At 42.1% G+C, this 20,344-nt stretch overlaps 1 protein-coding gene across 2 annotated transcripts in view; it reads left to right on the top strand.

The window, feature by feature from the left end:
• Window positions 1-18,228: 18,228 nt before the first annotated feature.
• Window positions 18,229-20,344, top strand: part of RCL1 (RNA terminal phosphate cyclase like 1) — a 65,355-nt gene continuing 63,239 nt past the window's right edge. For both annotated transcript variants that reach the window (XM_050761102.1, XM_050761103.1), the window contains exon 1: window positions 18,229-18,622. In XM_050761102.1, coding sequence (XP_050617059.1) covers window positions 18,487-18,622 — 136 coding nt within the window. In that variant the 5' untranslated portion in view covers window positions 18,229-18,486. The remainder of the gene's footprint in view (window positions 18,623-20,344) is intronic.

The raw sequence follows: 20,344 nt of genomic DNA, 5'->3' as shown, positions 1-20,344 counted from the left end.
TGCAGTGTCTCATGCCTGTTATCCCAGCACTTTGGGAGGCTGAGGCGGGTAGATCACTTGCGGTCAGGAGTTTGAGACCATCCTGGCCAACATGGCGGAAACCCGTCTCTACTAAAACAAAATACAAAAAATTAGCCAGGCGTGGTGGTGGGCGCCTGTAGTTCCAGCTACTCAGGAGGCTGAGGCAGGAGAATAGCGTGAACCCAGGAGGCGGAGCTTGCAGTGAGCCGAGATCGCGCCACTGCACTCCAGCCTGGGTGACAGAGCAAGACTCTGTCTCAAAAAAAAAAAAATTAGTTGGGCATGGTGTTGCACGCCTGTAGCCCCAGCTACTCAGGAGGCTGAGGCAAGAGAATCACTTGAACCAGGGAGACAGAAGTTGCACTGAGCCGAGATCACACCATTGCACTCCAACCTGGGTGACAGAGCGAGACTCTGTCTGCCTCCCCCCCCCGAAAAAAAGAATTGCTATCTTCTTTAATATGACTTGTTTATTTATTTCAGAGACAAGGTCTTGCTCTGCCACCCAGGTTGGAGTGCAATGGCACGATCATAACTTACTACTACATCCAACTCCTGCGCTCAAGTTATCCTCCTGTCTCAGTCTCTCAAGTTCCTGGGACTACAGGCGCACACTGCCATTTCCTGCTAATTTGTAATTTTTTTTTTTTTGTAGAGATGGGGGTCTTGCTATGTTGCCCAGGCTGGTCTCCAACTCCTGGTTTCAAGTGATCCTCCTGCCTTGGCCTCCCAAAGTGCTGGGATTACAGGTATAAGCCACCACACCAGGCCCTTGAATATGTTGATAAGAAGAGAGAGAGAGGCATTGATGTTGTGAGTCTGGTGGGCCAGAAAAATAGCATTTCCTGTCCTTCCAAAAAACGGCATGACTGGGAAGAACCTCAAATTTGAGTGGAAGATGAACTCAGTTTTTAAACATGTTGAGTTTGAAATGACCGTAAATATTTTCTATGGGCTGCTGAAAAAAGCCTAGCTGGAAACCTTTTTTGACATTTTGGTCAGCGATGAAACAATCATGGAGTTTATCATTCTTGATTTCTTTGTTTGTAAGTTCAAGAAATTAACATAGATTCTATAATTCTAGCAGAAAGAAGAGAGTTAAATTTCTAAGAATTCTAAATTCTGTTCAACAGAATTTAAGAACACAACCAAAGTAATTTTCAACCTAGTTTAAAAAATTTTTATTTTTAGAAATGGGGCCCCACAGTGTTGCCCAGGCTGGAGTGTAGCAGCTACTCACAGGTATGACCACAGTGCATTACAGCATTGAATTCCTGGGCTCAAGCAACCCTACTGCTCCTGCCTCCTGAGTAGTTGATATTACAGGTTTGTGCCACTGCACCTGGCTCCATTATTATTATTATTTTTACATCAAACATGACAATTAATAAGTATACCATTTTCTATTGGATAATACAAAGAATTTATTGTAAGAGTATCTGCCCTGATTTAATTTCTACTTTTGTATATTTTTCTGTGTTCTCTAAACTTTCTATGATTATGTAGTATTTTTATAAATCAGGAAAAAATAGGACACTTTTTTTTTTAAGAAAAAGAAAAGACTCACTGTGTCAATTTCTGAGTATTTTTGGGTTAAGCTTTTGCCCTACATACACTAAACATATGTAAGCACCGAAGCTACAAAACGTTCCCAGAAATCCCTGGAAATTTCCCTCTAAGAAGTACACACATGTTGATATTTCCTGGAATTCATTGCAGCTGGTTTCCCTTTTCTGGTTTCAGACAGCTTTGGTCCCAAAACTAATTCGGCTGGAATTAATAAGCCCATTGTTCCAATACTTCTCCCTGAAGGGAAAATTCAGAGAATTGTCCTTTTTTTGATTATTACAGTTCCAGACCTAAATATTAGCCACTCTTCTTGATGCGGCTTTGATTTCTTAGACAACTGTCACATGAAAGGTGTTTTTTATGGGTTTGCTTTACTGTGCTAGGGCTTCCATTTTACCAGCAACCAGTTTGGGACGTGGTGGAGTTGGGGGCAGGACAAGGAAGGGAAGTAGAGAACAGCAGAGACCTTTTTTTTTTTTTTTTTGAGATGGAGTCTCACTCTGTCGCCCAGGCTGGAGTGCAGTGGCGCAATCTCGGGCTCGCTGCAACCTCCGCCTCCCGGGTCCAAACGATTCTCCTGCCTCAGCCTCCCAAGTAGCTGGGTTTACAGGCACCCGCCACCACGCCTGGCTAATTTTTTTGTATTTTTAGTAGAGACGGGGTTTCACCGTGTTAGCCAGGATGGTCTCTATCTCCTGACCTCATTATCCATCCGCCTCAGACTCCCAAAGTGCTGATATTAGAGGCATGAGCCAACACGCCCGGCCTCACAGAGCTTTTTTTTTTTTTTTTTTTTTTTTTTTAATCGGACTGAAGAATGGTCTACCAGACTTACAGGTGGACCCCAGGTCAATGACTGGGAAAGACAATGATCTGGAATGACATGGAGGAATAGCATACAAAACCAGGTATATTTCACTAGGATGAGAAGGTGGCGTATTAGGGCTTTATAGCATGAGGGGTTAAGTTTGCTCCCATAATCAATGCATTGCAATATGAGGAAGAAAGAAGTCAACTTGCTATGCAGAAAAACATATTTAAACAGAGATATCAGGAAATGGAGCACAATTCCTCGTGTGCCATAAGCTGTCAATCTGTGGGGGTTTACAATAAGACCCTAGAAGACCACGCTCTGGGTATGGTGTATAGGGGAGCTGTGTGTTGGATAGAGTACTGGGCTTGGTCATCTCCAAGATCCTTCAAGCCCTGAAAACCTATGATTTCATGAATAATTAACAACATAATTGACCTGTAAGCTGATATTAATTCCATAGATCATACATGTTTTTCTCTCAGTTACAGAGTAATAGTTTGGAACTTCTGTGCTGTTTCAAAGATAATACTTTTCCAATGTCTTCAATTGCATCAAAATCTGGGGTCTCCATAATATAGAGCCAAATTAAAGACTCTTCACTTTATTAGTCAAGATAGGCTAGGTTATGTTACACTACCAACCAACCACCAAATTTCAGTAGCTTGAAACAACCTCGGTTCCTTTCTCACTCTGGCTGCTTGTCCTTGGGGAGTTGGTTGTTGCAACATAGTAGTTCCTACTCCAAGACCCAGGCTGATGGAGTAGCTAACTGGAAAAATACTGGTTGCCATGACAAAGGAAAAGAGGAGCTTCAGCATGAAAGTGACACAAGTAACTTCTGCTCACATTTCATTGGTCAAAGCAAAACACATAGTCACACCTAAAATCGGACAGGCAACGTAGTGCATAAGCCTTATTTAAAAGGGCAAATAAAAATACTTATATTATAAATAGCATATAATTTATAATTTTTAAAAATTTAGATGTGAGCCTGGTGCGGTGGCTCACATCTGTAATCCCAGCACTTTGGGAGACTGAGGTGGGCGGATGACTTGAGGTCAGGAGTTTGAAACCAGCCTGGCCAACATGGTGACACCCCATCTCTACTAAAAATACTAAAAATACAAAAAAAAATTAGCCAGACATGGTGGCAGGCGCCTGTAATCCCAGCTACTTGGGAGGCTGAGGCAGGAGAATTACTTAAACCCAGGAGGCGGAAGTTGCAGTGTGCTGAGATCGCGCCACTACACTCCAGCCTGGGCAACAGAGCAACACTCCGTCTCAAATAAAAAGAAAAAAAAAGAGAGAGAGAGAAAAAAACTTAGATGTGAGCAGAACTTTTGAAATGCATCATGGGGCTTGAAAACGATTTGGTCTTTCTCCTCTTAAGTTGTTTCAGTATTACTGCAGTTAGAGGACAAAAGTCCCCAGAGGAAGATGTAGTCCTAACTCAATGTAAGGAAAAGGCATACTTCTGAGATGGACACTAACAAGAATCCATGTATCACGGACCGGGTTGGGTTTCTAATACAGAGATTTGCAACAGGTATGGATTCCAGATGTGTGGAAATATTAAAGGTCTTCTCTTTGGGGTGGTGAGGCAGAGTCGTGGGGTGCTCAGACTCTTGAGCCTACTGTCTTTGGTCATGAGCATCCTCACCCTTCTACCCCAGAGTGCATACAAATATTATTATATTATCTGTGTGGTTGAGAAGCACTGGCCAGAGCAACGGTTTCTATATTCTTCAGACTGATGCTGATCTGTGAACAAGTCTTCACTAGCCTAGAGAAAAATAATAAAAATGTGAACATGTAGTGAGGTTTGCATAAATCTAAATGTATTCAATTCAAAGGGCTGTATTGTACTTTGAAACTATGTCCTTTTTCTTGAGAGAAAAAGTTTTCAGTCAATGAAAAATACACAGAAATCTTGTTTATCACTTGTCAGATTGGCAGCATATGAATGTTAAACAATATACTTTTTTAGTGAGATTGTGGAAAAAGAGGTAATTTCCTATTTTTTAGTGAGACTGTGGAAAAAGAGGTAATTTCCTATGTTGCAGGTGAGAATGCAAAATGATTTGACCTGTACTGTGATGGTTTATTTTGTGTGTCAGCTTGACTGGGTTAATGGATGCCCAGATAACATTATTGGCCAGGCACGGTGGCTCACGCCAGGCATAGTGGCCAGTACTTCGGGATGCTGAGGCAGGCGGATTGCTTGAGCTCAGCAGTTTGAGACCAGCCTGGACAACATGGTGAAACCTCATCTCTACAAAAAATATATATATATATATATTGATAGCTGGGCATAGTGACACATGCCTGTAGACCCAGGAGGTCGAGGCAGCAGTGAGCTGAGATTCTGCCACTGCACTCCAGCATGGGCAACACAGCAAGACCCTGTCTCTACAACAGCAGCATTATTTACGTGTGTCTGTGAGAATGTTTCCAGAAGAGACTAATGTTTGAATTAGTAGACTAAGTAAAGAACATCTCCCTCACCAATGTGGGTGGGCCTCATCCAATGTGCTGAGGACCCAAATAGAACAAAAGGTGACAGGAAAGACACATTTGATCTTTCACTCCTTTAGTTAGGATAACCATCTTCTCCTGCCCTCAGACCTCGGAGCCTACGGCTGTCAAACCTTCAGACTCGGACTAAATTACACCATTGGTTTTTCTGGGACTTTAGCTTGCAGATGGCTTATGGTGGAGGAAGCCATCAAACAAGGAAAGGAATGACCGACCTGAATTCAAAGCTCCCAGGCATGCCATGCCAAGCACATGTGTAAAGTTTTAAAAAATCTAAGAAGACATCCTTCTTTTCTCTCACTCACAGTGCAGTTGTTGAGTCCTCTGAACAGACATTTAATGTGCCATGAGGTGAGGTACAGTGGCTCATGCCTGTAATCTCGGCTACTTGGGAGGCTGAGGCAGGAGGACTGCTTGAGGCCAGGACTTTGAGACCAGCCTGGGCAATATAACAAGATCCGTCTCCAAAAAAATATAACAAGAATTAGCTATGCATGATGGCGTGCGCCTATAGTACAAGCTACTTGGGATCGCTTGAGCCCAGGAGTTTGAGGCTGCAGTGAGTTATCATTATGCCACTGCATTCCAGCCTGGGTGACAGAGCAAGACCCCAGCTCTAAATAAATAAATAAATAAAATTTAGCACAAGCTCAGAGAAGCAGTGGTCTTGCTATATCTAGTCTCCCTAGACAGCACGGAAGAGAAAGGCACTAATAAAATACGCTCAGGACAAAATTTAATCTTATATACTTTATATAAGATCACTGACTTTTATTATCAGTATAACTAATTATCAATATGATACTCTTATTTTGAACATAGCTTTCTTTTGAACATTATTTTGAACTTTATTTTGAACATTCTGTCTTTATTTTGAACTTTCTTTTTTTTTTTTTGAACTTACCTTCTTTTAATCTTTCTTTCTTTGAACACTTTTTCTTTCTTTATTTTGAACTTTCTTTCCTTCTTTTTTTATTTGCCTCAGACTCCCAGGTAGATTACAGGCACCTCCCACCACGCCCGGATAATTGTTGTATTTTTTGTAAGAGACACGGTCTCGCTATGTTGGCCAGGCAGGTCTCGAACTCCTGACCTCAGGTATCTCCCAAAGTGTTGAGAATACAGTTGTGAGCCACCACACCTGGCCTGGCTTTCTTTAAATAGAGAAATATGTCTAAGCCCGGAGGATACTCAGAAGGGTCTTGAAATCCGAAACACGAAAAGGAAAACACATCACTTTCAGCCAGGCATGGTGGCTCACTCCTGTAATCCCAGCACTTTGGGAGGCCGAGGCAGGCAGATCACTTAAGGTCAGGAGTTCGAGACCAGCCTTGCCAATATGGTGAAACTCTGTCTCTACTAAAACAAAAACAAAAACAAAAATTAGCCAGGCATGGTGGCACGTTGCTATAATCCCAACTACTCTAGAGACTGAGGCAGAAGAACTGCTTGAACCCGGGAAAGCAGAGGTTGCAGTGAGCTGAGATTGCACTGCTACACTCCAGCCTCAGTGATGGAGTGAGACTCTGCCTCAAAAAAAAAAAAGGAAAGAAAAAGACATACCTTGCAAATCGCCATGAACATATGTGACAATGACGGTAGGACTTTTATTTTTTATTTTTTATTTTTTTTAGAGACGGAGTCTCACTCTGTCACCCAGGCTGGAGTGCAGTGGCAGGATCTTGGCTCACTGCAAGCTTCACCTCCCGGGTTCACGCCCAGCTAATTTTTTCTATTTTTAAGTAGAGACGGGGTTTCACCGCGTTAGCCAGGATGGTTTCAATCATCCTCATGATCCGCCCGCCTCGGCCTCCCAAAGTGCTGGGATTACAGGTGTGAGCCATCGCGCCTGGCTAGGACTTTTATTTCTAAGGTTGCCAGCTGTGTGGAGGAACCAAAACAATTTCAAACATGTGAATGTTAAACAATATACTTTTTTAGTGAGATTGTGGAAAAAGAGGTAATTTCCTATGTTGTAGGTGAGAATGCAAAATGATTTGACCCGTATTATGATGGTTTATTTTTTGTGTCAGCTTGACTGGGTTAATGGATGCCCAGATAACATTATTGGCCAGGCATGGTGGCTCATGCCCGTAATCCTAGCACTTTGGGACGCTGAGGCAGGCAGATTGCTTGAGCTCAGGAGTTTGAGACCAGCCTAGACAACATGGTGAAACCTCCTCTCTACAAAAAATACAAAAAAAAAAAAAAAAAAATTATTAATAGCTGGGCATAGTGACACATGCCTGTAGTCCCAGGTACTCGGGAGGTTGAGGTGGGAGAATTGCTTGATCCTTTCTTGAAAAGGTAATCCTTTCTCTTTTCTTGAAAATAGGAACTTCTTGACGTAAAGTATATCTAGCATTTGTTCTTTCTTTTTTCCATTATAGTAATGATAAAATATGTAATTTAATACCACATATGTATAAGTCAAATCCAGGATTTCTGTGGCAGTATCAAATGCAGCAAATTTTAAATATGGAAAGCAACCCCATGGTAATGATTTACATCATTAAAGTTTCATTTACTTATTCAATAAATATTTATGTAGCATTTCTTATGTTCCAGTATTAGGCTAGGTATTGTTTTTCTTATTTTATTTTTTAACTTTCAAATCACATTTTTTTTTAAATTGAGATAAAATTCACACAACAGGCTAAGTGTGGTGGCTCACACCTGTAATCCCAGCACTTTGGGAGGCCAAGATGGGCGGATTACTTGAGGTCAGGAGTTTGACACCAGCCTAGCCAACATGGCAAAAAGCACGTCTCTACTAAAAAAAACGTAAAAATTAGCCAGGCACGGTGGTGCATGCCTACAGTCCCACTACTCAGCAGGGTGAGACAGGAGAATCACTTGAACCAGGGAGGTGGAGGTTGCAGTGGGCCAAGATCCCCCTGCTGCACTCCAGCGTGGGTGACAAAAGTGAGACTCCATCTCAAAAAAAAAAAAAAAAAAAAAAATTCACACAACATATAATTCACAATTTTAAACATTTCAAAGTATACAATGGAGTGGAGTTTGTTTTGTTTTTTTCCTAATCCTCAGATGCTGGGATTTTGTTTGTTTGTTTGTTTTTGTGTAGTCACAATGTTGTGCAACAAGGATTACTTTCTTAATTCCAGAACATTTTTGTTACTCCAAAATGAAACTTTGTTGCTCCAATTTCCTCTACACCTACCCCCTGGAATCTTTATAGATATGCCTATTCTGTATTGTTCATATAAATACAATCATTTAATATGTGGCCTTTTGTGTCTGGCTTCTTTCAACTGGTATAATGTTTTCAAGGTCCATCTGTATTGTAGGTATATTAATACTTCATTGTTTTTATGACTGATCTCATTATATGTATATATTACATTTTATTTATCCATTCCTTAGTTTATGGGTATTTGGGTTGTTTCTGCTTTTTGAATGTTATAAATAAGGCTGCTATGAACATTATTGTGTAAGATTTTTTGAGAACGTATGTTTTTTCAAGCTTCTTGGTGTACACCTTAGGAGCAGACTTGCTGGGTCATTTGAAAATTCTAATTTTTACCTTTTAAGAACTGCCATATTTTTTCCAGGGGGCTACACCATTTTACATTTCCTCCAACGATGCATAAAGGTTCCAATTTCTCCATATCATCACCAATGCTTGTTGTTGTTGTTTTTTCTTTCTTTTTTTGAGATGGAGTCTCTCTCTGTCATACAGGCTAGAGTGCAGTGGCACAATCTCAGCTCACTGCAATCTCTGCCTCCCAGGTTCAAGCAATTCTCCTGGTAGTGGTTATAGCATGTCTTGGGTAAGACCCAGTGCTGTGCTGCCTTCAGGTCTGAACCAGCACAGTACCTGTGGTGGGAGAAAGTAAGGGAAGAGAACAAGATTCTCAGCTTGGTAATCCAAAGAATTCTTCCAGATCTTATCCAAAATCATCAGGGTGGTACCTCTACAAGTCTGCAAGAACCATAGCATTACTGGGCTTGGGGTGCCTTCTAATTCGGACATGGCTTAGATCACAACACCCAAGTCCTTTTGATTTTTTTTTTTTTTTTTTTTTTGAGATGGAGTCTTGATCTGTCGCCCAGGCTGGAGTGCAGTGGCATGATCTCAGCTCACTGCAACCTCTGCCTCCTGGGTTCAAGCGATTGAACTCAGCTTCTGGAGTAGCTGGGATTACAAGCATGTGCCACCATGCCCAGCTAATTTTTGTAGTTTTAGTAGAGACAGAGTTTCGCCATGTTGGCCAGGCTGGTCTCAAACTCCTGACCTCAGGTGATCCACCCGCCTCGGCCTCCCAAAGTGTTGGGATTACAGGCGTAAGCCACCGCACCCAGCCCCAAGTCCTCTTGAATACCTGGAAAACCTTCCAAAGAAAGACAAGTACAGCTGGGCACGGTGGCTCTCGCCTGTAATCCCAGCACTGTGGGAGGCCGAGGCGGGTAGATCACCTGAGGTCGGGAGTTCAAGACCAACCTGACCAACATGGAGAAACCCTGTCTTTACTAAAAATACAAAATTGGCCAGGCATGGTGGCACATGCCTATAATCCCAGCTACTAGGGAGGCTGAGGCAGGAGAATTGCTTGAACCTGGGAGGTGCAGTTGCGGTGAGCCGAGATCGTGCCATTGCACTCCAGCCTGGGCAACAAGAGTGAAACTTCGTCTCAAACAAACAAACAAACAAACAAAACAAGTACAAACAAGCCCAGACTATGAAGACTACAATAAACACTTAACTCCTCAATGCCCAGACACAGACGAATATCCACTAGCAACAAGACCATCCAATAAAACATGACTTCACTAAGTGAGCTAAATAAGGTACCAGGGGCCAATCCTGGAGATACGGCATTCCTTTTCACACAGAGACTTCAAAATACCTGTTTTGAGGAAACACAAAGAAATTCAAAATAACACAGAGAAGGAATTCAGAATTCTATCAGATGAATTTTAAAAAGAGATTGAAAATAATTAAAAAGTATCAAGCAGAAATTCTGGAGTTAAAAAAATGCACTTGACACACCATAGAACGCATCACTCTTTTTTTCTTTGAGACAGAGCCTTACTCTGTCGCCCAGGCTGGAGTGTAGTGGCTGTGATCTCAGCTCACTGCAACCTCCACCTCCTGGGTTCAAATGATTCTCCTGCCTCAGCCTCCTGAGTAGCTGGGATTATAGGCATGTGCCACTACACCTGGCTAATTTTTGTATTTTTGGTAGAGATGGAGTTTCACTATGTTGGCCAGGGTGGTCTCGAACTCCTGACCTCAGGTGATCTACCCGCCTTGGCCTCCTAAAGTCCTGGGATTACAGGTGTGAGTCACTGTGCCCAGCCACATCAGACTTTTAATAGCAGAATAGATCAAGCAGAAAAAAGAATTAGTGAGCTTGAAGGCAGGCTATTTGAAAATACATAGAGAAGACAAAAGAAAAAAGAATAAAAAACAATGAGGCACGTCTACAGGATCTAGAAAATAGCCTCAACAGGGCAAATCTAAGAGTTATTGGCCTTAAAGAGGAGACAGAGAAAGAGATAGGGGTAGAAAGTGTATTCAAAGGGATAATAACAGAGAACTTCCCAAACCTACAGAAAGATATCAGTATCAAAGTACAAGAAGGTTATAGAACACCCGGCAGACTTAACCCAAAGAAGACTACCTCAAGGCATTTTATCACACTCTCAAAGGTCAAAGATAAAGAAAGGATCCTAAAAGCAGCAAAAGAAAATAAACAAATAACAAAGAATGGAGCTCCAATACATCTGGCAACAGACTTTTCAGTGGAAACTTTACAGGCCAGGAGACAATGGTATGACATACTTAAAGTGCTGAAGGAAAGAAACTTTCACCCTAGAAGAGTATATATCCAGTGAAAATATCCTTCAAAAATGAAACAGAAATAAAGACTTTCCAGGAAAAACAAAAGCTGAGGATTACATCAACACCAGACCTGTCCTACAGAAGTGCTAAAGGGAGTTCTTCAATCTGAAAGAAAGAATGTTAATGACCAAGAAGAAATTATCTGAAGGTACAAAACTCACTAGTAATAGTAAGCACACAGAAAACCACAGAATATTATAGCACTGTAATTGTGGTGTGTAAACTACTCAAGTAGAAAGAATGATTAACGAATCAAAAATTATAACTACAGCAACTTTTCAAGACATAGACAGCACGATAAGACATAAATAGAAACAACAAAAAGGTGAAAAATGCAGAGATGAGGTTAAAGTATAGAATTCTTATTAGGTTTTTCTGCTTGTTTATGCAAAGTGTTAAGTTGTAATCGCTTAAAATAATGGGTTATAAGACAGTATTTGAAAGCCTCATAGTAACCTCAAATCAAAAAACATACAACAAATATGCAAAAAATAAAAAGCAAGAAATTAAATAATACCACCAGAGAAAATCACCTTCACTAAAATGAAGACAGGAAAGAAGGAAAGAAGGAGGAGAAGACCACAAAACAATCAGAAAACAACAAAATAGCAGGAGTAAGTCTACTTATTAATAATAACATTGAATGTAAATGGACTAAACTCTCCAATCAAAAGACATAGATTGGCTGAATGTATTTAAAAAAAAAAAAAAAAGACCCAAGAATGTATTGCCTATAAGAAACACACTTCTAGTCATAAAAAAGAATGTGTTCATGTCCTTTATAGGGACATGGATGAAGCTGGAAACTATCATTCTCAGCAAATTAACATAGGAACAGAAAACCAAATACTGCATGTTCTCACTCCTAAAGGGGAGTTGAACAATAAGAACACATGGACATAGGGAGGGGAACATCACACATCGGGGCCTGTCGTGGGGTGGGTGGCAAGGGAAGGGAGAGCATTAGAACAAATACCTAACGCATGTGGGGCTTAAAACCCAAATGATGGGTTGATGGATGCAGCAAACCACCATGCACATGTATACATATGTAACAAACCTGCACGTTCTGCACATGTATCCCAGAACTTAAAGTTTAAAAAAAAAAAAAAAAAAGAATCGCACTTCACCTATAAAGACATACATGGACCGAAAATAAAGAGATGGAAAAAAAGATATTCCAAGCTAATGGAAACTGAAAAAAGAGCAGGAATACCTATACTTGTATCAGACAAAATAGACTTCAAAACAAAAACCATAAAAGAGACACAGAAGGTCACTATATAATGACAAAGGGGTGAATTCAGAAAAAGGGTGTAACAATTATAAATATATATGCACCCAACACTGGTACACCCATATATATATACACACCTAATAACATATATCTATCTAATAATATATATATCTTTAATGTATATAATAATATATAACATATAATTCTATATATCTTTATAATAAGAACTAGAAAAGCAAGAGCAAATCAAACCCAAAATTAGTAGAAAAAAAGAAATAATAAAGATCAGAGCAGAAATAAATGAAATTGAAATGAAGAAAACAAACAAAATATCAAAAAAACAAAAAGTTGATGTTTTGAAAAGATAAACAAAATTGACAAACCTTCATCTAGACTAACTAAAAACGAGAGAAGACACAAATAAATCAAATTAGAGATTAAAAAAGAGACATTACCACTGACACTGCAGAAATTCAAAGCATCATTAGTGGCTATGATGAGTAACGATATACCAACAAATTGAAAAATCTAAAAGAAATGGATAAATTCCTGGATACATACACCCTACCAAGACTGAACCATGAAGAAATGCATAACCTGAACAAATCAATAACAAGTAATGATATAGAAGTAATAAAAAGTCTCCCAGCAAAGTAAAGCCCAGGACCTGATGGTTTCACTGCTGAACAAATCAATAACAAGTAATAATATAGAAGTAATAAAAAGTCTAGCAGCAAAGTAAAGCCCAGGACCTGATGGTTTCACTGCTGAATTCTACATTTAAAGAACTAATGCCAATTCTACTCACACTATTCCAAAAAATAGAGAAGCAGGGAATACTTCCAAACTCATTCTATGAGGTCAGTATTCCCCTGATACCAAAACCAGACAAAGACACATCAAATAAAGCAAACTTCAGGCCAATGTTTCTGATGAATACCGATGTAAAAATTCTCAATGAAACTGAATTCAACAACACATTAAAAAGATCATTCATCACGACCAAGTGTGATTCATCCCAGGGATGCAAGGGTGGTTCAACATATGCAATTTAATTAATGTAATACATCATATCAAGAGAATGAAGGACAAAAATGATCAAATGATCATTTCAATTGATGCTGAAAAAGCATTTGATAAAATCCAATATCCCTTCCTCATAAAACTGAAAGCCTTTCCTCTTTTTTTTTTTTTCTTGAGATAGAGTCTTGCTCTGTCACCTAGGCTGGAGTACAGTGGCACGATCTCAGCTTGCTGCAACCTCTGCCTCCCAGATTCAAATGATTCTCATGTCTCAGCCTCACCAGTAGCTGGGATTACAGGTGCATGCTACCACACCCAAGTGAAGTTCCACTATGTTGGCTAGGCTGGTCTCAAACTCCTAGCCTTAGGTGATCTGCCTGCCTTGGTCTCCCAAATGTTAGGGTTATAAGTGTTAGCCACCACATCGGCCGCCTTTCCCCTTAGATTACAACATGACAAGGATTCCCACTTTCACCACTGTTACTCAACACAGTATTGGAAGTTTGTAGCGAGAGCAATCAGACAAGTGAAAGAAATAAAGGGGATTCAAATAGGAAATGAAGAAATCAAATTACCCTTGGGTGTGGGTGGCTCATGCCTATAATCTCAGAACTTTGGCAGGCCGAGGCAGGCAGACTGCTTTGAGACAAGCATGGGCAACATAGTGAAATCTCATCTCTACAAAAAATTAAACAATTAGCTGGGTGTGGTGGAGCATGCCTGTACATGCCTGTAGTCCCAGCTACTAGGGAGGCTGAAGTGGGAGGATCACTTGAGCCTGGGAAGTTGAGGCTTCAGTGAGCCATGATCATGCCACTGCACTCCAGCCTGGGTGACAGAGTGAGATCCTGTCTCAAAAAAAAAAAAACAAAAAAACAAAAAAACAAAAAAAAGGCAAGGGGAAAGAAAAAGAAAGAGAGAAAGAAAGAAAGAAGAAAAAATTGTCCTTGTTTTTAGATGATACAATTTTATATTTGGAAAAACCCAAAGTCCACCAAATAAATATTAGAACTAATAAATTCAGTAAATTTGCAGGATACAAAATTAACGTACAAAAATCAGTAGCATTTCTCTATGCCAACAATGAATAATCTGAAAAAGAAATCAGGAAAGTGTTCCCATTTACAACAGCTAAAAAGAAAATAAAATACCTAGAAATGAACTTAACTAAAGAAGCTAAAGATCTCTACAATGATAACTATAAAATATTGATGTAAGATTTTGAAGAGGTCACAAAAAATAGTAAGATATTTTATGTTTATGGGTTGGAGGAATCAATATTAGTAAAATATCCATACTACCCAAAGCAATCTGTATTAAAATACCAATAATATTCTTCACAGATATAGGAAAAAAATTCTAAAGTTTATATAAAACCACAAAAGACCCAGAATAGCCAAAGCTGTCCTAAGCAAAAATAACAACACTGGAGGAATCACATTACCTGATTTCAAATTATACTACAATAAGCTGGATGTGTTGGTACATGCCTGTAATCTCAGCTACTCAGAAGGCTGAAACATGAGAATCACTTGAACCCAGGCAGTGGAGGTTGCAGTGAGCTGAGATCATGTCCCCCTGTCCCCCACAAAAAAGAAATAAAAATAAAAATAAATTATACTACAGAGCTATAGTAATCAAAATGGCATGGTATTCGCATAAAAACAGACAGATGGACCAATGGAATAGAATAGAGAACCCAGAAAAAAGTCTATAACCCTACAGTGAACTCCTTTTCAATAAAGGTGCCAAGAACATATATGGGGGAAAAGATAATCTCTTCAATAAATGGTGCTGGGAAACCTGGATATCCATATGCAGAAGAATAAAACTAGACCACTTTCTCTTGCCACATACAAAAACCAAATCAAAATGGATTAAAGACTTAAATCTAAGACTTCAAACTATGAAATGGCTACAGAAAATATTGGGGAAAATCTCCAGGACGTTGGTTGGGCAAAATTTTTCTTGATTAATAAACCACAAGCACAGGCAACCAAAGCAAAAATCAACAAAGTGAAGAGACAACCCCAAAGAGTGAGAGAAAATATTTGCAAACTACTCATTTTGAGATATCATCTCATCCCAGTTAAAATGGCTTATTTCCAAAGGACAGGCAATAACAAATGCTGGTGAGGATGTGGAGAAAACGGAACCCTTGTACACTGTTGGAGGGAATGTAAATTAGTGAAACCACTATGGAGAACAGTTTGGAGGTGCCTCAAAAAACTAAAAATAGAGCTACCATATGATCCAGCAATCCCACTGCTGCATATATACCCAAAAGAAAGGAAATCAGCATATCAAAGAAATATCTACACTCCCATGTTTGTTGCAGCACTCTTCACAATAGCTAAAATTTGAAAACAATAAAAGTGTCTATCAACAGATCAATGGATAAAGAAAATGTGATACATGGGCCGGGCGCGGTGGCTCAAGCCTGTAATCCCAGCACTTTGGGAGGCCGAGGCGGGTGGATCACGAGGTCAGGAGATCGAGACCATCCTGGCTAACACGGTGAAACCTCGTCTCTACTAAAAATACAAAAAATTAGCCGGGCGCAGTGGCGGGCGCCTGTAGTCCCAGCTACTCAGGAGGCTGAGGCAGGAGAATGGCGTGAACCCGGGAGGCGGAGCTTGCAGTGAGCTGAGATCTGGCCACTGTACTCCAGCCTGGGCGGCAGAGCAAGACTGTCTCAAAAAAAAAAAAAAAGAAAATGTGATACATACACACAATATAGTATTATTCAGTCATAAAAAAGAATGAAATCCTGTCATTTGCAACAACATGGATGAAACTGGAGATCATTATGTTAAGGGAAATAAGCTAGGCACAGAAAGACAAACATCACATGTTCTCACCTATTTGTGGGATCTAATAATCAAAACAATTTAACTCATGAGGTAGAGAGTAGAAGGATGGTTACCAGAGACTGGAAAACATATAGGCGGTGGGGATGATGGCAGGCAGGTGGGGATAATAAATGTATACAAAAAAATAGGAAGAATGAGTAAGATCTACTATTTGATAGCACAAGGTGACTGTAGTCAATAACAATTTTACATTTTAAAATAACTAAAACAGTATAACTGTTTTGTTTATATAATAACACAAAAAATAAAATGCATGAGGGGATGAGTACCCTATCCTTCATGATATGATTATTACACATTGTATGCCTGTATCAAAACTTCTCGTGTACCTCATATATACATGTACTCTCTAGGTACAAAAATTAAAAATTAAAAAAATTACATGGAACCACAAAAGACCCAGAATAGCTAAACCTGTCCTAAGCAAAAAGAACAAAACTGGAGGAATCACATTACCTGACTTCAAATTATACCACAGAGCTATAGTAAACAAAATGGCATGGTACTGGCATAAAAGCAGACATATAGATCAGTAGAACGGAGCAGAGAACCCAGAGATAAATCCACACATCTACGGTAAACTCATTTTCGACAAAGTTGCCAAGAACATACGTCGGGGAAAGGACAGTCTCTTCATAAATGGTGCTGAGAAAATTGGATATCCATATGCAAAAGAATGAAACTAGATCTCTATCGCTTGCCATTTACAAAAATCAAAGAAAAATGGATTAAAGGCTGGGAGTACTGGCTCATGCCTGTGAGGCTAAGGTGGGCCAATTGCTTGAACTCAGGAGTTTGAGACCAGCCTGGGTAACATGGCAAAAACCCATCTCTATAAAAAATACAAAAATTAGCTGAGCATGGTGGTGCACACCTGTAGTTCCAGCTAATGGGGAGGCTGAGGTTGGAGGATTGCTAGAACTCAGGAAGTTGAGGCTACAGTGAGTCATGAGCATGCCATTACACTCCACTTTATAACACACTGTTTTCTACATAAGGCTAGCTATATCCCTAATCTTATTTAAGCTCCCACCTCTTTCAGACACTATCATACCCAGCCCCCCTTCCCACCCCGAGCACCCCCATGCATTCTGGAACTCATGGTCTGGTGAGTGTTGTCCAAGAATGGCTACAAACCCACATTACTATGATATTGGACTCCTACTTTCGTAGTCATTTGTTAGTTTTTTTTTTTTTTTTTTTGAGACGGAGTCTCGCTGTGTCTCCCAGGCTGGAGTGCAGTGGCGTGATCTCGGCTCACTGCAAGCTCCGCCTCCCGGGTTCACGCCATTCTCCCGCCTCAGCCTCCCAAGTAGCTGAGACTACAGGCGCCCGCCACCACGCCCGGCTAGTTTTTTGTATTTTTAGTAGAGACGGGGTTTCACCATGTTAGCCAGGATAGTCTCGATCTCCTGACCTCGTGATCCACCCGCCTCGGCCTCCCAAAGTGCTGGGATTACAGGCTTGAGCCACCGCGCCCGGCCCATTTGTTAGTTAACTGTAAATTTTAGAAGGTTTTTGAGTAGAGAAGTGAAACAATCCAACGTTTGGGAAGATTTTCTTGCGCAGGACTGGAGGAGGACGGGAAGGAAAATCATTGCGTGTGTGTGCGTGGGAAGTTATTACAACTATCTATCTCGAGGCATGCGAGGTAGGAGGGCCTGAATTGCCATGAAACGCAGTGACGATAAACGAAGGGACCCGTGAGAAAGGGGCAAAGAGGTGTCTCTTAATAAAATAAGCAACGGCCTGCTGTGGGAGGATTCGGGTCTCAGTACAGGCTGCCACTGTCAGCTTTGCAATATTCCTCGACCCTTTCTTCATAAGACAGGATGGCTCTACCTTGCAAGGTTACAGCATGGAGCTGGGGGACTGCGCCGGCAGTGCGCTGAGCAGCATCCTTGCGATAGGGTGAGTGTGCCAACCCTTGTTTTCTCTCTTAGAAAGAAAGAGGAGGGGTAGATAATAGCATCTTCACCCCAGTAGTTGCCGTAAGTAGTGATGCTAAGAATCCGGCACGTCGTAGGCATCAATCTCAGTCCGCCATCTCCCCTTGCTACCACGCCAGGAGGTACCCAAAGGAGACTGCCTTGACTGGCAACTCCCGCGCCGGGGTTCCCGGGCCACCCTCACGCGTTGCCTCCAGCCGCGCGCTGTTGCCAAGGCCCGGGCACCGCCCAGCTCCACTACGGACCAATGGCAGCGCGGCTTGGGCACCGCCCAGCTTCAGCGCGAGCCAATGGAGGCGCGGCGCGGGCACCGCCCTGATCCGGCGCGGGCCAATAGCGGCGTGGCCCGGCGCGGTGGCCGCCCCGGTCGGGCGGGGAGGCGGGGAGGTGGCCACTGGCTCCGCCCCGCTCCCCTCTGACCCGGTGTCTAGTCTCTCCGTCTTCCTGTTCCAAACCACGTGGACGCGTCGGGGCTGCGGGAGGCAGCCCCAGCCGCCGCCGTCGGTGTCGCAGCCACCACCACCGCCGGGGTCACGGGTCCCGCGTCTGTCCGAAGTCGCCGCACTCGGGCTGCTCAGGTCTCTGCGGAGGGCGCGCACATGGCGACTCAGGCGAACTCCCTCAGCTACGCGGGGTGCAACTTCTTGCGCCAACGTCTGGTCCTGTCTACCCTGAGCGGGCGCCCCGTCAAAATCCGAAAGATTCGGGCCAGAGACGACAACCCGGGCCTCCGAGGTAACTTGGTGTGAGCGGCGCGCGGCGTGGGCGCGGGGACTGAGGGGAGACCGAACTGATGCCCTGGGGGCCCGCGCGGCGTTGGTTGGGGGCTCGGCGTCCTGCGAGCGCGTCGGGGAGGGCAGGTGGTGCGTCGCCTCCAAAGCCGAAGGCGCACGAACGGTGGGGGAGGCGGGGTCGGCGCCCGAGGGGAGCGCTCAGCTGCAAGCTGCGCTCTGAGTCTACGGGGCGCTGGTAGTAAACAGCTGCACGTTTTCCAGCTTTACGTGTAGCAACAAATCCCTGGCGTCGCCCCCTCGCTTCCCTTCAGTCCCTCTTGCCCTCGCCATAAACCTCTCAAAGGAGAAAAACAGTTTGTTGGACCAAAATATAGTGAATGAGCCGAGGGAGAGACATTGGGAGAGAAAAGTACCTCGGGTTGGTTCTCTGTCCGTCTCAAAGCAGGTCTCAGAAGCAGCTGCCCCCTTGGACACCGGCTGTTCCTGTCGCCATGATTTCTCGGCTGCCCTCACACTTGTCCTTGGGTGTGGAGAAAGAAATTTTTAAAATTCTATTTGTTTTCAGCCGTGACTGTGATTGATGTGCGCAGGACAAGAGCTTTGAGATAGATTTTTAACAGTCATGGGCCTAATTGCCTTGACTTTAGAAAAAAGGTTGGTGACAAGCGCTAAACTGCAGGCTTCCAAGCTCACTTCTTGCTCTACAATGGTAGGTTAAAAAAAAATAGGCCCATTTAAACCCACATCTCATTAAATGGCGCCGGTTTTCAACTGGCCTTGGTTTACACCTGGCCCCCTGGAATGAGATACATGCATTTAAAAACTTCTGACTGGTGGTTATCCCAAGTTGGGCGAGTCAGTAGTCAGGTGAAAAAGGAAAAACCTGTCTGTAAATTGAAAGAGAGTGTTTGTGGTTGGTCCTGGAAGCTTCCTGGGTGGTGATGATGTGTTTTATTTTGCACTGGCTCTTGTTTTATCTGTCTGAATGCATTTTTTGGATAGTTAGATCTCTGCCTCTACTGGGTGGTGATTGGTTGCACATGAAGGGCGAAGATGCCATGCTATTGATGGAGATAGAAGTTAGGAAGGAAAGAACCAGAATATCCCAGGTACAGTGGTAAAAAACCTAGTGATGGTAGGAAAAACTTGTGTTGGTGGTTCCTGTCCTCTCTCTACTGCTCAAAAACACTGAGAAAGTTAAGGAGAGACCACAAATGGTTTATGGCACGACTTTTCCGTCAACAACTGTTCCACTTAGTTTGACCCTTGGGCAAAGTGTTTGCTTGATTGCTCTGTGGCATTCTCAGCCAGCTCTCCATCCACTTCACCCTCAGGTTAGCTCAGAGAACTTGCCACTAGCTGGATATGGTAAGAAGATGGGCTTCTACTTTGTATAAATACTAGGCCTAACTTTTTTTTTTTTTTTTTTTAAGAGAAATGGAAGTATAGCCTGGAAATCTGGGCTCTCAAATAAATCTAATTCTATTTAGAGTTTTTCTCTTGACAGGTGGCCTCCAATTTAATATTTAATGTTGCAAAGTATGCTTCTCCTTCTCCTCCTCCACTATATGTGAGCATCTCTTCAAAGCATCTCACACATATGAGCTCCCATTTCTTCCAGGAACAGGGCTTGGCCACTTGGTACTTTCTTGAAAGGGTGTCAGACGCTGATACCTGAGGGAGGTAGAACTGGTTGGCAGGTGTGCTGGTGTTTTACGGGGAC

This window comes from Macaca thibetana, chromosome 15 (genome assembly GCF_024542745.1).
Source record: "Macaca thibetana thibetana isolate TM-01 chromosome 15, ASM2454274v1, whole genome shotgun sequence".
Lineage (NCBI taxonomy): Eukaryota > Metazoa > Chordata > Mammalia > Primates > Cercopithecidae > Macaca > Macaca thibetana.
This window is presented reverse-complemented; position numbering and strand designations above follow the sequence as displayed.